General features: G+C 53.2%; 2 protein-coding genes across 3 annotated transcripts; both read right to left on the reverse strand.

Moving 5' to 3' along the window:
- Positions 1–1,058: 1,058 nt before the first annotated feature.
- Positions 1,059–2,770, reverse strand: Hamp (hepcidin antimicrobial peptide). Its single transcript, NM_053469.2, has 3 exons — positions 2,667–2,770; positions 1,335–1,397; positions 1,059–1,251 (listed from the first exon to the last, which is right to left on the reverse strand). Exons 1-3 carry the CDS (start codon positions 2,751–2,753, stop codon positions 1,147–1,149), a joined length of 255 nt encoding a protein of 84 aa, NP_445921.1. The 5' UTR covers positions 2,754–2,770; the 3' UTR covers positions 1,059–1,146.
- A 1,833-nt stretch (positions 2,771–4,603) lies between these two features.
- Usf2 (upstream transcription factor 2, c-fos interacting) lies at positions 4,604–15,896 on the reverse strand. Of its 2 annotated transcripts, NM_031139.1 has the most exon segments (10): positions 4,608–5,316; positions 5,397–5,525; positions 5,610–5,704; positions 13,304–13,362; positions 13,692–13,779; positions 13,876–14,026; positions 14,331–14,531; positions 14,680–14,798; positions 14,913–14,959; positions 15,227–15,810. In NM_031139.1, coding segments are annotated over 10 exon segments (1,041 nt in total). In that variant the 5' UTR covers positions 15,289–15,810; the 3' UTR covers positions 4,608–5,226.
- Positions 15,897–15,958: the final 62 nt, after the last annotated feature.

Genomic DNA, 15,958 nt, shown 5'->3' on the forward strand with positions numbered 1-15,958 from the left:
TGAAAGAACTTGTTATTGTTATTGCTACTCTACCATACCCAGCTTAGCTGCCAATATTTAAAGTATTAATATATCTTACAAAAAAAAGCTTTCCAGTCAGATGTCCTTCTCTGCATGCCTCTGGACATAGCTGCCAGCTCCCAGGGCACCATATGTTTAGACTATTGTTTCCCTTCCAGGATCCAAGAGAGGCCAAGTGACCAATGTCCGTCATCATCATCGGGGCTGTTGAAATCGTACAAGCTGGGATGATAGTGAGTTTTGACTCACATATCTGTGTCCCTATTAAAAGTAGAACAATCAGGCTGGAAGGATGGCTCAGTGGGTAAAGTACTTGTTGTGCAAGCTGAGTGCTGTCACCCACATTACAGGCTGGTGTGACAGAGACAGGTGGACCCTAGAGACCTGAGAGACCTGCTGCTCGGACAGTTTATAGGAAATCAGTGAGCTCCAGATCCAGTGAGAGACCCTGTCTCAAAAAACAACAACAACAAAAAAGAAACAGAGAGAGAGAGAGAGAGAGAGAGAGAGAGAGAGAGAGAGAATTAAAAGAAAAGAAAAGAACGACTGACTGGATATGGTAGATACCACACACACCTTTAATCCCAAGACCCAGGAGACAGAGGCAGGAAATCTCTGTGAGTTTGGCAAAGCAAGTTTCATACCAGTTGGGGATATTTTGGTTGTTACATATGCTCACAATCAACACACACACACACACACACACACACACACACACACACACACACACGCGCGCGCGCGCGCACTTTAAACAATTTTTTTTTTTAAGAAAAACTCTGAGGAAAGTCTTTTCAACTTTTTTCCTGGGTTGCAACATAAACTCCCGATCTTTTGAAGTAGGAAACAAAATGAGGAACAGACAAGAAATGCTTCACTCAGCTCTCTAGCAGCCTCAATGTACAGAAACCTGTATATCCCACCTACTGTTTGTCCCTGGGTGACAGGGCTTGCAACAAGTCCGTGTCTTTGGCAAGGGGTTGGGGGAAGCTAAAAAACCCAGACACCAGAGTTTGAAAATAAAATCATCATTTTTATTTCAAGGTCATTGCTGGGGTAGGACAGGAATAAATAATGGGGCGGAGGGGAGGCAGTGTGTTGAGAGGTCAGGACAAGGCTCTTGGCTCTCTATGTTATGCAACAGAGACCACAGGAGGAATTCTTACAGCATTTACAGCAGAAGAGGCATATGGGGAAGTTGGTGTCTCGCTTCCTTCGCTTCAGCATCAGCAGCTGTGGAAAGAGAGAGAGATAAGCCGCCCCGCTTGGGCATAGGAGAGGCTGGATCAGGGAGAGAAGGTCCCAGATGCTCTTACCGCACTGTCATCAGTCTTGCTTTCTGCCCCATGCCAAGGCTGCAGAGCCGTAGTCTGTCTCGTCTGTGAAAGCAGAAGAGGTGTTGAGTACTGTGGAGTCCCCAGAATAGCTTTCTGACTCTGCCTGCTTCTTCCCCAGGGACTTAGGGACCCTTCTAGGAATTCCATCTCAACACGGGTCCCTTCCTAAGGTCCCATTTCCTAAGAGCATCCACTTTCTTTGTACTCTGCTGAACACTCCCAACAAGTTTCCCTGCATCTTAGCTCTTATAACCGGGTCACCACATAGCACACTGACTTAGAGCACCATCAGGTGGAGTGTGGCTTTCCCTCCGGACTCTGAGCAATCCGAGGACAGATCGTCATCGGAAAAGCTGTCCACAAAGCTTGGCACAGCAGAAACTTTACCGCTCTTTCTTTACTTCCAACACCGGCTCCACTTATCAGATTACGGTCCTCAGGGGTCTTGTGATTGCCTTGACCACCCACTCTGCTGTCTCAGCTCCAAGGCACAAATCTAGTATCTTTTTGCTGCCCCACCTTTTTTTTTTTTTTTTAAACATAGCCAAGGTTGGCATTGAACTTGCTGTATAGCCAGGAGAGCCGGGAGTGACTGTGAACTCCGGATCCTCCCGACTCCACCTTTGGAGTGCCCACACCAAACTCGGACCTGTACTATTTTCTGTTTTCTTTCTTATTTTATGTGTGAGTGTTTTGCCTGCATATATGTATGCGTACCATATGCATGCCTAGTGCTGAATGAGCATCTCGGTCAGACGGCATCAGCTACCCTGGAACTGGTTGAGGATGGTTGTGAGCCACCATATGGGTGCCAGGAACTGACCCTAGATCCTCTGCACAAGCATGAAGGGTTTGTTTGTTTGTTTGTTTGTTTGTTTTTGGTTCTTTTTTCCGGAGCTGGGGACCGAACCCAGGGCCTTGCGCTTCCTAGGTAAGCGCTCTACCACTGAGCTAAATCCCCAGCCCCACCTGTGGTCCTTTCTCATGAGTTGTTCTGCCCACTGTCTTCTACGCTATCCACAGTAAGTCTTTACTAAATAGTCACTTTAAAGGCTGCTTGAGGGATGCCCTGACCGGGACGGCACAGCTGGAGGAACATTTTGTCTGGCTCCCACCATGTTCCTCCTGTCCATTTTCCACAGTGGGATGAGAGTGATTCAGCGACCCCTGTGCAGCCTCTCAGCCCTTCCATTGAGGACCACCCTTGTCCTGCCAACAGCTGCCATCACAGCTGAGCCCTCCTAAATATTAGTGCTGAGGAACCCCTGCTTCCCTGGGACCTGGCTCTCTCACCACAGTGAGGGTGCTCACCTGTTGCCGGAGATAGGCACCGCTGCTCAGGCTGGCCAGGAGGAGAAGCAGGAGACAGGCAGCCTGGATCCGAGTGCTTAGTGCCATCTTGCCTTCTGTCCTGCAGTGTAGTCCAAGGACTTGAGCTGGTGTCTAGGAGCCAGTCCCAGTCCTTTTTATGGGACCAGTGGGAGGAGGGTCACCTGAGCCCCCTCCCTTTTGCCCTGACTCATTTCCAAGAAGATAGTGGCGCCAAACAGGCGGGAGAGATAAGCGGGAACAGAGTGACAGGGGACAGGGTTATGTCACTCTCAGCCAGCAGAGGTGCATTCAGAAGGTGGGGCAGAGCCATGGACAACAAGCCTCCAGCCAGCCACCTGTGATGTCACCCCATGGCTCTCAGAAAAATCCCCCTCTTTTACCCTAAACATTGATTGGTGACTGGAAGTATTGTGCCTCTCCCCCCTTCAGTGTCCTCAGTATGGCTGTCACTCGCTGGGCACCTCAGGATCCAGCAATGGGGAACATATATGCAGGGTGCATCCCAGCATGAGTTAGGCACCGTGGCCAAGGGATTGGACAGATGCCCAAGAGTTTGTGTCAGCCCCAACATGCGCCGTGGTGTCCAACATGAAGACCGTATGAGGTAGCTGTCACATCGGAGTCACCTTCTGCCTATAGTGGCAGCAGTCATTCATAGCTGGAGCCAAGGCATTTCATAGGCCAGCATATGAACTAACGCACTGGCTTCACATGCCAGTGAGTGTACTGATTCTGGGTCTTTAATACCAGTGCCAACTCACTTTTGTGTTAACAGCTGGTGCTACTTGGCCTCTAAGTGGCTGCCTGCTTCCTCCTGGGCTCTATTAGTGTTTATGCTTAAAGCTGCCTTCCAGTCACTGACCGCAGGGGTCTGGCTTCATGATCATCCAGTCCTCAAATGCTGTCTCCCTCTAAGCACAGGTGACACAGTAGAGTGTGAGACTTGGCTTAGTAGGAGGCGACTGCCTATCACATAGCTCCAAGTGCAGTGGTATTATGCCAGAACCTCCCCATGCCGTGCTGGACTCCATACACCAGAGACTGGTACACAGGCCACACCAGGGCTTTTGTAGCTGGTTCTTGGGGTACTGCTAAAGCCTGTGTGCTGTGGTTTGGTTTCTATTACCTGGACTCCGTGGTGTACAAAGCGTTTACTCCACAGATAGACTACTGGACAGCATGCCAGAGTCACACAGGGCGCATCCGGAACCAACCCTGTCCAATTCCCAATTCTGGGAATGCTTCTACCCCTCGGCGGCTACTCACTGGGGCTTCTCATTTGTTCCACATGCTCCCTCAAAGGGGGGTTTAGGAACTGGTAAGGCCAAAGACAGGGTTCTCAAGACACAAGAGACCAGCAAGGTTGTGGCAAGGTACAAAGTACAACAAGGGGAAACTGAGAGGCAGGCAGGCCTAGACCTGGGACTGGGGAGCCAGTCTTTTGGGGACATGATGGTATTCCCTGACTGTCAGGCATCACTGTGGCCGCTCAGGACAGGTTTCATCATCAGCCAAGGGCAGGGGTCACAGCCCAGGCGCCAGAGCTACAGTTTGAGGCGACAGATTGCCGGGCCAAGCCTGGCTTTCTGGCCATCTGCCCTCTCTTGGGGGTGGGGTGGGGGGCTCAAGGCCAGGCCCCATCATTGGCTGGTGCAGAGGGGAGGGCTTCAGCCCCAGAGCCTAGGAATACTCACTAGCCCTGTTTTCAAGAAGCACTGACCTAGGAGACTCCAGCCTCCCCTCTGTCACCAGGGGGTATGTCTTTGACCCCAGCTCCCATACCCCTAATCTGCACCACAGGGCCTCAGCTAATTGGCCCAGCCATTGTCACAGAGCCACAGTATAACTTAAGCTTAGACCTGAAGAGGACCCTAGGACTCTTTCCCCACCCCATGCCCAACATGGACACACAGACAGACAAGGCGGGGCCACACTGGCCAGTTTATTGCAGTTAAATACCTCTCTCTCTATTTTTTGTCCATTTTCCATAAAGAAAATTAAAACACACACACACACACACACACACACACACACACACACACACACACGCACACATACACACGCGCACACACACACACACATACACACCCACACACCCAGAGGGGAGCAGGGATCCAGAAACAAGAGGGGTGGGGGGGCTTGGCCTCCCTGCATAGGTCCAGGCCCCAGGGAAGGCCCCCATCCCCAAAGCTCCCTCCTTCCCATAAGCACCCTGTCTCAATACCTCTAGAGACCAAGGAGGCAGCGGGCAGCGGGGCCTCTGTCCTCCTCCCTCGCTCCTCCCGATGAGCCCACTATAAGTGATGGGCTGGTGAGGGCCGAGAAGGGAGGCTGACGGACAGATGGGCAGGTGGACATCATTTCCGCATGGGGGAGGGTAGTGGGCAATGTATCAACAGAAATGCATTATGTCTCCTTGTTTTTGTTAAAAATCTACTATAAAAAACGCAGCTTGGGGAGGGGCATCTCCCTCTCTGTGCTAAGGGCTGGGGGAGGGGCAGCAGAGGCCGGCAGCAGCTGAAGGGTGAGCCAGCGGGCATCACTGCCGGGTGCTCTCGCCCACCATTTCCAGGTTGTGCTGCTGCAGTTGGGCTCGAAGCAGGGCGTTCTCGTTCTTCAGCTCCTCGATCTGCAGGCACCACAGGGGACACGATAGCAGGGTTAGGCCTTGGCACACTGGGCCCCCTTGGACTCCAGGCCTGTACCCACCTGCTGCCTCAGGAGCTCATTGTCCATTTGCAGCCGCTCTGCCTCCTTGAAGGTCTCCTGCATACGCTGGTTGGTCTGGCGTAGCTCCCGGATGTAATCGCAAGCCTTGGACAGGATGCCCCCTTTACTCTGGAGTGTAGGGCAGACAAGAATCAGGAGGAGGAACAGCCCAGCTCTTAGCCCCACTTTCTGGAAGGGACTGGGGACACTCACCGCCCCTGTCTTGCTGTTGTCTGCATGACAATCTGGAATGATTTTTGAAAGCTGGACAATCCAGTTGTTGATCTTGTCCCTCCTTCTCCGCTCCACTACAGGAAACAGTGACAACCATGGCTCTATGGACAGACTTACTGAAACTTGTATGGCACAGGATGCCCAGTCATGGCGCTAATGAGGACCCACAGCTGCTGTCTCCTCACGGACCACACTGCTTCACAAGGAGCAGAATCAGGTGCCAGCCCTTAAGTGCCAGGCTGTCAGGGCAGACCCACAAAGGCAGATGGATGGATGGCTGCACACTTGTTCCACTGCTTGCCTAGCTCACTCATGCACCCCCACGGCTCCTGTAACCCCTTTGTCTCATTCTCTGTGTGTCCACAGACTCTGCCCTCTGTAATTTTGCTTTTCTCTCTCTTTTTTTTTTTTTTTTTGGTCTCTTTGGAAATAGTGTCTCATGTAGGCCAGGCTGGGCCCTAACCATGTAGCTGAGGAGGGCTCTGCACTTCTGACCTGCTTGTCTCCATCCCCTAAGTGGCCACTACTATCTGGTTCTCCCCAGGGCTAGGACGGACGTCCACTCTACCAACAGAGCTCCATCCTGGCTCCTTTTCATCTTCACTATGAAAATCTGACCATGGCTTGCCCGTGGTTGAAAATTCTCCTCCACAGCCTTAGCAAGCTATGCCCCGGAGGCCTGGCCCTGGGCACCTCACCTCACCCGGGAATGTGAACGCCATACCCCGGAGGTCACACCTCCCACCGTTAGCTGAGTGACAACTGTGCAGTGGACAGCTATGCCTTCTTCTGGCCTGCTGTATGCTCAGGAGGCCTGCCGGGAACCACCTGACTTGGAGCCAGTTTCACAGCTTGTTATGTAGCAAGGCTTCCCGCCCTTCATTGCCTCTGTGCACAGCACACCCCCAAATCTCCTCATAGCCCTCCACCTTCTTGTCAGGAGGGCTGAAGAGACCTGCTACATTTGTGGAGGGGAGCTGGGCCTAGAGTCTGACGGCTGTGGAAAACTGCAAGGGGGAGTTTCCTAACAAGGGCAATAAGAATGGAAAATGGGCAAAGCCTTAATTGAGAGGGCTGGGTGAGGGCAGTCCCCTTTCTCTTCAGACCTGACCTCACGCCTTGCTCATTCCCTTAAGGGACCTCAGGGCCTGGGAACAGGTGGCATCTACTGCCTCTGCTTGGTCGGTCTACTGTCAGGTGCCTCCCAATTTGGCCTCAGTGACTTGTGACTTCATTTTCCAAAGCCGATTTTCCCACTCTACCCAGTCCTTTTCACAGCAATGATTCTTTCTGTGGCATCCTTCCAGTGCCCTGCCAAGAACTCAGCCATGCTGAATTCAGCAAGTGCTGGGATATGTCTCTACCAAGCTCAGGGCTCGCTCATGCACGTCACTGTCAGTGTGGCACAGTCTTCTGGGGACTTGGTGGAGGACGGTGGCAGCAAAGCTGAGTCTAGCTAGGGCCTAGAAGAAATCCACTGTGTTCCCTGGTGGACTGCTCTATCTCTAGGGTTCCACAGGGCTCACTAAGTATTTCCCCACCCTCCTACACTCCATTCGTCCAGAGCTGGGGCCCAGGCATGACCTTTCTCTGACGGGCACACCTCAACCCACCAGGCTAAGAAGGACAGATGTGCGTGGCAGAGCTCCTCAGGTGTACATTTTATTTTGCAAAATATAGAGGTGTGGGGTTGGGGTTCAGTGAACTCAATCCAGGCTCTGTGCTGGTTGGTGCTCATGATGCTACTGTGAAGTGATATTTGGGATTCTGAGAGAAGGGACCCCAGGTAGATGGAAAGTAAGATCAAGACCACACAAAAGATAATAAATCACTTGTGATGTGTGTGTGTACGTAAGCTGTCCACAGCCTGTGTCCAGGTGGTAACATGGTTAGGTCCCTGGCTTGGAAAAACCATTACATACTGGACTGGCAGAAAGCCAGTTAGACAACAGAAGCCCTGTGGTTAGAACACAGCACTTAAAACACTCTCCCAGCCGTGTATGGTGACACATACCTTTAATCCCAACACTCAGGAGACAGATGCAGGGCAGATAGATCTCTGAGTTTGAGGCCAGTCTGGTCTACAGAGTGAGTTCTAAAATAGCCAAGGCTATAGAAAAAGACATGGTCTCAAAAAACAAACGAACCAACCAGCCAACCCCTCCACCCACCCCCATACCTCATAGCACAGCCTGCCAGGACCAATGAAGAGTAGGACAAACACCTTGGGAGACATTAGCACACCTCTCCACCACCAAGAAAAGCAAGAAAGTAGGAGGCTACAACCCCCTAGCTATCTCAGCCAGCCTGCCTCCCTGCAGCACAGAGGTCCTTTCACAGCAGCAGACACACATCCACCATGGTGCTGTGGCACTCTCTCCAAGCTAGTCCTCCCACAGCGCCCAGGTAAGTTCCAAACCCTCAGATAACTGGAATCTTCTCTGCGGTGCTCTGACTAGAGAACTGAGAAACCAAAAATGAGATCCGAAGCCCTACAACAGGCCTGCAAATAGGGCAACATGCTTCCTGAGCAAGCTAGGGTCAAAGAGAAAATCATACAACTGGAAAATATTTTGACATAAGTGACAATAAAAACATTTGTCCAACCTCATGAAACTGAAGAGCTTCTGTAAGGGAAAGAAAGAGCACTGTGGACAACGCAGTATAGACTGCGGAAGAACCTTCACTAGCTCCATACCTGACAGACAGAAACAACTCAGAAATTAGACCCAACGAACCAAACAACCCAATTATAAAATGAGGTGCAGAGCTAAACAGAGGGTTCTCAACAGAGGAATCTTGAATGGCCGAGAAGCACTTAAAGAAATGCTCAAAATCCTTAATCATCAGAGAAATGCGAATCAAAATGACCCTGAGATTCCATCTTATGCTGGTCAGAATGGCTAAGACCAAACACTCAAGGGACAGCTCAGGCTGGCAAGGATGTGGAGCGAGGGAATGAACACCCTCCACTGCTGGTGGGAGTGCAAACATGTACAGCCACTTCGGAAATCAATTTAGTAGTTCCTAAGAAAACAGGGAATAGTTCTACCTCAAAGCCCAGACATAGCATTCCTGGGCACATACCCAGAAGATGCCCCGCTATACCACAGGGACACTTGCTCAGTTACGCTCACAGCGGCTTTATTTGTGCTAGCCAGACACTGGAAACAACCTAGATGCCCCGAACTGAAGAATGGATAAAGGAAACGTAGCGCCTCTACACAATGGAGCTACTGAAAACAAAGACATGGTGAATTCTGCAAACAATGGATGGAACTTGAGAAAGACAGGCATGGTGTGTACTCACTAAGAAGTGGACATTAGCCATAAAGTGCAGGACCCACAGACCAGAACAAACTGGATAATAAGGAGGTCCCATGGGAAGATACACCAATCTCACTCAGAAGGGGAAATCAAAGAGTCAGGGGAGGTGGGTGGAGAGAGGGAACTGGGTAGGAGAGGGGGCAAGGAGGTGGTCAGGTGTGGGGAGAGAAATGGGCAGGGGAGGGCTGAGAGGGAGAATGGAAATTGTCGGGAGAATATAGGGAGTCTATGGGGGTGACTCCAGTTGACATTCCTACCTGAGAGGGATAGAGACTAAAGGGTCACTTCCTGTAGCCAGGCAGGTCTTCCAGAGGAGGGAGGGGGACATCAATCTACCTACAAAACCTTTAACCCAAAATCTGTCTTGTTTACAAGATGTGCAGATATAGAGATGGGCAGAGACTGAGGGGACGGACAACCAATGACTGCCCCAACTTGAGACCCATCTCATCTGAGAGGGCCACCCGCTAACACTACTAATGATACTCTAGCTCCATCCAACAGTGGACGGAGGCAGATGCAGACACCCAGGCAAACATAAGGTGGAGCTTGGGGAGTCGTCTGGGAAACTGGAGGATAGAAATGAGCAAGTCGGAGGTGTCAAGGACACCACAAGACCCAGAGTCAACTGACACAAGACCATGGGAGTTCAGAGCCTGGGCTATCCACTAGGGAGCATGGGCCTAGACCTCCTACACACTTTTGGCAAATGTGCAATTTGGTCTTCATGTGGGTCCTCTAACAAGTTGTGTGTGTGTGTGTGTGTGTGTGTGTGTGTGTGTGTGTGTGTGTGTGTGTGTGTGTGTGTATGTGTGTTTTGATCTCTGTTCCCTTCCATTCGGTCCCTTCTCCCTACCTGTACTGTTTGGTTGTGCCTCAGTGAGAGAGAATGTACTTAGTCCTTCTGGGACTAGATGCATCAGGGTGGGGTAGTACCCAAGGAGGGGGCAATGTGTGTGTGTGGGGGGATCTGCAAAAGGGGATCTGGGAGGAGAGGGAGGGGGACTGTGGCCTAGATGTAAAATGAATAAAAATAAATTATTACAAGAAAAAAAGAGAGAGTCGATTTAGAAAAACAACCGAAAAGCAAAAAACAAAACAGAACAAAAGAACCTGTTTGTCCAAATGGGCCGGAAGTCTACAGGCGAAGTCTGTAGCTATAGGCTTGCATCAGGAAAAGGTTTGTTTGTTTGTTTTTTTTTTTTTTTTGGTTCTTTTTTTTCGGAGCTGGGGACTGAACCTAGGGCCTTGCGCTTCTTAGGCAAGCGCTCTACCACTGAGCTAAATCCCCAACCCTGTTTGTTTGTTTTTTAAGACAGGCTCTTACTATGCAGTCCAGCTGGATTCTGCCCCAGCCTCACCAGTGCTGAGATTACAAGAATATATCACCATATCCAGCTTTTAAAGGAAATATTTGGGTATCCCAGCTACTAGGGAGCCGGAGGCAGGAGGCTTCCAAGTACAAGATGAACCTGGACAAATGGGAGACCCTAGGGATGCAGCTGCTGGCAGAGCACTTTCTTAGCATGCTCCAGGCCCTAGGCTGTAGTCCCAGTGCCTTGTAACAAAGAACTCAAAACAAACCAAACCCCCAAGCACCACCATAAATGAAGAGCCCAAGTAGGACTCTAGTACGGTGGACATCAGTAAAATAGAAAGAGCTATCTAGCCCAGCATTTAAAGTCAGAAGTCACAGAAAGACCTGCACTTCTACCACCATTAACGACAGGCTCCCCAAAGTCCCTTAATACAAACATGCACAGCTTCCTCAGGCCTCTGCTGGCACCCTCTGGACCCCATCCCCACTCCCACCCCCTGCAGAAAAGCCAGAGGGGCAAACAGAAAGAGAAGCCAGTGGAAAGTCTTGTTAGCAGAGTCCTGGAAAGGCAAGGGTAGACAGAGCTCTGGAAGCTGCCCGACTCAGTTTTTGGCAGTGAAGCCTCAGGGCCTCTCAGGAAGGCAGACAGTGTTCTGCAAGGGCAACATAGGTATCAGAAGCCTTACAGGCAGCCAAACATGGGAGACTTTAGGTGGCAATTTCAGATGCCCAAGGAGTAGAAACTGCATCTTTTGGTCTGGGCCAAGCCCTAGGAGGATGGGAAGAGGCAACCACCTTTCTGGATAAAAGAAATAAGAGATTCTGGGGCTGGGCTGTGGCAACTAGAGCTTCGGTGCACCTCTGCTGGTACTTACTAGTAAATGGAAAGGAACTCACTCAGGCTTAGGCCTTATGAAATGCCCATGAATGCTGCTTCCCAGTTATCTGTAAAGACAGCCCAGGGACCTCTCCTATGACCCCCCAGGGCTCAGCCTGGAGAGCCTGTTAATACCAGGTTGTTGTAGGAATGGGAGGGGAGGGACAAACAAAGAGGGTAGATGAGTAAGAGAGAACAGGAGGAGAAGGAGGGGGAGGGAGAGGAGGAGGAAGAAGAAGAGGAAGAGGAAGATGAAGAGGAAGATGAAGAGGATGACGAGGAGGAGATGAGGTTAACAACCACAGCAGATGTTTGGAGTTCAGACAGGAAAGAAAGCCAGCAGATTTGGCAATGAGGTTGTCATAGGTGACCTTCAGTGGAGACAGTCTGGTAGGCTAGACTGCCAAGCCATGAGGAGGACAGACAGATGGTGGTTCAAACCTTCTACAGGTTAAAAGCCAGAGGCTGGATGAAGGGATGAGGTTATGAAAAGCACTTGTTGGGGGGATGAAAAACAATCCAGGGTGAGGCACAGTGAGTGCTCTCATCCCCACTGTAGGCTGCCTCAGCCTGAGGTGTGCTCAGCGGGAGGCTGGAGTTAAGGCTGGGCCTTTCGAACACTGTGGGTTGTTACTATCTCTTTACATGCGACAACACAGGTGCAGACTGACATTCAGACGCAGGTTGGGTAGAGGAGCTGTAAGAGGCTGAGTAACCCACTCTGAGACCATCAAATTTCCCCAAATCACAACCAAAACAACACCAGCTCCAGTTTACCCCTTTCCTTCACAGCCACCTGACCTAGGTATTAGGTCTCAACCTAGCAGCTCCCGATTCCAGCTCCCTGTGCCCATCCTCTGAATCCCAACACTTCAGACCAGGGCTCTCCCTTCTCAGACGTTCTCTCTAACACAGGACTTCTTGGGTTTTGGTTTTCCATCATCTTATCATTCTTCGTCTACACACAGACCCCATGATGGTTTCCTGTGATCAGACTACAACCCCAGGAAGACCAATTAGGGAAGAGCTCCTAGAGACCCTGCATGAGCCAGCCTGGTAGGTTTCCCTCAGCACTGAGACCTTCCTCTTTCCCTTCCCCATTCTGCTCTTCCTCAAACTTAAAGTGTCTGTGTCTGCACTGGGCCTAGACAATTATCTGTGCTTATCAGATTCCCGAGAGGCCTGCGAGCGTGTGCTGACAACTCTGCTTCACTCACTCAGCTTCCTCTCACCCGGCATGCTGAGGGCACATGGCGAATGTGTGCAGTCTGTCTCATGCTGGTCTCCACTGTGAGGTCCAGACGGAGGCTCGCATGGGTATGTACTTATTGGCTGAAAGCCTGAACTTGCCACTTAGAACAGCAGTGCCCCCAACCCCATTTAAATCAAAGCACCCCCAAGTCTTAGGGTCTTGCCTGGACACCTGAGGCCTTCGCCCTGGCTCATTCTTAAAGAAAGTGCACAGAAGTTTAGCAACAAGCAAACAGTACCCTTGAAAGAACTTGACTCTCTTCGGCCTGTGTGTCCCTCTACTTGCCAGGCTCCCAGAAAAATCTTCCTGGGGCGACCTCACTTCAGCATTTTAGCAATCCCTCAAGTCACAAGCTGTCCTTCAGTAGCAACTCTGACTCTCTAGGTCAGGCTGCAGACTTGGCACAGGGCCTGTGCTGTGTTGGCCCGGGACCCAGGGTCAGTAAATATTTGTTGAGTGATGGTTGTTTGGGTATCAGAACTACCTTACCCTGAGTGCTGCTATGTGCTTAGCAGTGGTGACTAATCAAGGCTGGGAGACCAAGGAATGGCACTAAAGAACAAGACCTCATCGGGGAACATGTAGCTTCCAGGAACAGAAGTACCCTCTTGTTTCAGCTAGCCAGAGGATGCCCAGCTACAGACGGAGGACGAATGAGGTCAAAACCCACGTGCAGATTGGGGGGTCTGCCTCTTCAAGAGGATGGCCGACAAAGTAAAATCACAGGCTGGGCAAGATGAACTATCTGGCCAAACCCAATCCACGCCTTCCATCTCTCCTAACACCTTGCTGCCTTTCACCCATCAGCACTCAGTGCCGACCCACTCAGCACGCACTACTCCAGCATCTGGACGTGCCGGGCAATGGGCTCAAGGCACCCAGGAGCGCTCCCCCCTCACCTTCATTGTGCTGAGCTCTTCTTCTCTCATCTCGAGGAGTTCTGGTTCCATCAATTTTCCTAAAACAGAAGGGAAATGACAGCATTTACCAAGCTATCAGATGTGACAAGCACCTTTGATTTTAGGGTATAGGGGATCGAACCCAGGGCTTTGCAAAATGCTAGGTAAGTGCTCCACCACTGAGTTAGCTCTCTATCCCTTCACCATTTTCTTTGCAAAGAAAATCCCCGTGAAAAGAGGGAGTAAATAGATCTTTAAAAAAAAAAAAACAAAACTGATACTTCAGAAGCAAAAGCTAACAGAATCCGTACCCCACGCCTGCTGTACACTGACCAGCGCAGCAAACCCTCCCTACCCTCTGCCTCCCAACAATGGGCCTGGCACATACGGAGAATAGGGGTGTGTCCGGGGTGCAATTGTCCTCTGTGTTCCTGTTTGAAGCACATCCTGGGGTGTCATCATGACATAGAACTGGCCTGTAGGAAATGTGCAATAGACATCAGTAACAGGTCAAGTTGGAACTGCCTAAGTGGTTTCCCTAGCTTTACCCTCGGAATCCTTCCTCCCCTTACCTCCGGCCTGTAGGCTCTGGTCTGTAGTTTGAACAGACACAGCTGTGGTATCGCCGACACTGGATGCTGGAAAATAAGCAAACCGTGCCTCCCCGCTGACAGCTTCGGCCGCTGGGCTGCCACCATTGCTGAATGGATTTTGAATTACAGCCTAGGGAGGAGTATACATAGGCCACCCTTAGCCACCCCTGCTCTCCCACCTTAGTTATTGGTATCAGTGCTTGTTTACTATATTGTGTGTGTGGAATTCAACTAACATTAGCTCTACTCTTTTCTCTAAGAAGTTTTTCCTGTTTTACAAAGTAATTCCAAAAGACCTATCCAACGCCTGTGCAAAACTTTGACCAGACTTTACACAGCCCGCTGGCCCAGAGAACATCATTTGTGTGTCATATACCCCACCCCCTGGGCCTTCCCCCTCCCCAACCCCTCCCTGTAAGTTGTGGGCCACCTACCAGCGGGAAGGGTGCTGCGGGACCTGTGGGTACAGAGGCAGCGGCAGGGCCGGGGCGCTGGGCTGCCCCGTCCACACCCACCTGGGTCACAGCCTGCTGCCCCCCTGCGAAGGCAGCGGTGGACACGACGCTGACGGCGCCAGCCGCGTCGCCCTGGCCGTCCAGCTGACCATCAGTCACCTGGACTACGCGGTATGTCACCTGCAGGGGGCGGCAGAGCGACGAGACCGACGCTGGGGCCCGGGTGGGGGACAGGTCGGAGCCTCTCCCTGTCCCGCCGCACGCGTCTGCCCTCCCTCAGCTCGCCCCGGCGCTGGCCCTCCGGGCTCCCGGCCCACGGCCGCCTCACCTGGCCTCCATTACTCTCTGTGCGGAACTGGTACTGGATATTATGGTCGCCGAACGCCGCCTGCTGGACGCTGGCGATGGCCACCGCCGTCTGCTCCTCAGCCCCCGGGCCGTCCCCGCCTGTCGGGGCAGCAGGGCAGAGGGCACGCTCAGTGGGCGCGTGGGGCTTCCCGGTGTCCCCGGCCTGCAACCCCGGCGCGGGCCGCAGCCCCCGTGGCCCCCGCAAACACTCACCTTCCTGCAGCTCAACGCCCTCCTCGGCCTCGGGTCCCTTGTCGTGGCTGCGGGGGCACACGAGGGGCAGGGCCCGGGGTCAGCGAGGCCCGCACCCCTCGCCGGGACGCAGTGGCCCGCCGCCCGCCCTCCAGGCCCGGCCCCCACCAGGGTCAGCACTACTGCCGAGCCCTGGCCGCCCTGATCCCCTCCCCGCGGCCTCCATTTTGAGCCGGGCCCAGAGGCCGCTCGGGATCATGGCGGCCCCCGCGCGCGGGGCTTGAGGGGCCGGGGCCCAGGGCGCGCGGAGGGGCGCGAGCTGTCGGCGCGCTTACCTGGCGGCGGCAGCAGCGGTGGCCGAGGAAGCGGGATCCAGACCCGGGTCCAGCATGTCCATGGGGGGGGCGGGGGGGAGGGGAGGGGAGGGAGGGGAGGGGGCGGGCGGCCGGGGGGGCCCGAGCCCGGCGCTCACGCCGCGCGGCAGGAGGGGACGGAGGAGACACGGGAGCCGCTCGCGCTGATCACGGGGACAAACAGTGGGGTCATGTGAGGAGGAGATGCCGCCGCCGCCGCCGCCGCTACTCCTGCAGCTGCCGCCTCCTCCTGCCGCCTCCGCCCGCCGCCGGCTCCGGGCGGCGCGAGGCTCCGGGCCACAGCTCAGCTGCCCCCCGCCCGCCCGCCGGCCGGCTCGCCGCCCCGCCGCCCCGCCGCACGCGGCCTGGGGCCTGCTTCCCTGAGTGCTCGCCGCCGCCGCCGCCGCGACTTGAGCTTTCTTTTTTTTTTTTTTTTTTTTTTTTTTTTAACTCGGCCCTGCCCGGATGGCGGCCGCCCTGTTTCCCAGATCCTCGGCTCTCGCGTCCGCCGCCCGGCCTGGCCCGGTTCGGCGGCGGATCGTGGCTGCAGCTGCCGCCGCTTTCTATCACCCCCCCCTTCTCTTTTTTTTTCTTTTTTTTTTCCTCCTTTACTGGAGCTGCGCGCGCGCGGTGGCGGCGACGGCGCGATCCCGGGGCGGGCGCGCGCGCGGGGGAGGGGAAGGGGAGGCCCCGGGGAACGCGCGCGCTGTCTGT

This window comes from Rattus norvegicus, chromosome 1 (genome assembly GCF_021556685.1).
Source record: "Rattus norvegicus strain SHRSP/BbbUtx chromosome 1, alternate assembly SHRSP_T2T, whole genome shotgun sequence".
In the NCBI taxonomy this organism is placed as follows: domain Eukaryota; kingdom Metazoa; phylum Chordata; class Mammalia; order Rodentia; family Muridae; genus Rattus; species Rattus norvegicus.

Bases quoted from the DNA above. Each gene is read 5' to 3' on its own strand.
- Hamp (NM_053469.2), bottom strand. From the start codon at position 2,753: ATGGCACTAAGCACTCGGATCCAGGCTGCCTGTCTCCTGCTTCTCCTC. The intron at 1,398-2,666 runs GTGAGCACCCTC...CTGCTTTCACAG, and splicing joins GTGCCTATCTCCGGCAACAG to ACGAGACAGACTACGGCTCT. The intron at 1,252-1,334 runs GTAAGAGCATCT...CTCTTTCCACAG, and splicing joins GCAAGACTGATGACAGTGCG to CTGCTGATGCTGAAGCGAAG.
- Usf2 (XM_087593818.1), bottom strand. From the start codon at position 15,288: ATGGACATGCTGGACCCGGGTCTGGATCCCGCTTCCTCGGCCACCGCT. The intron at 13,780-13,875 runs GTAAGGGGAGGA...CATTTCCTACAG, and splicing joins CCAGAGCCTACAGGCCGGAG to GCCAGTTCTATGTCATGATG. The intron at 5,317-5,396 runs GTGGGTACAGGC...TGGTGCCTGCAG, and splicing joins ATGAGCTCCTGAGGCAGCAG to ATCGAGGAGCTGAAGAACGA.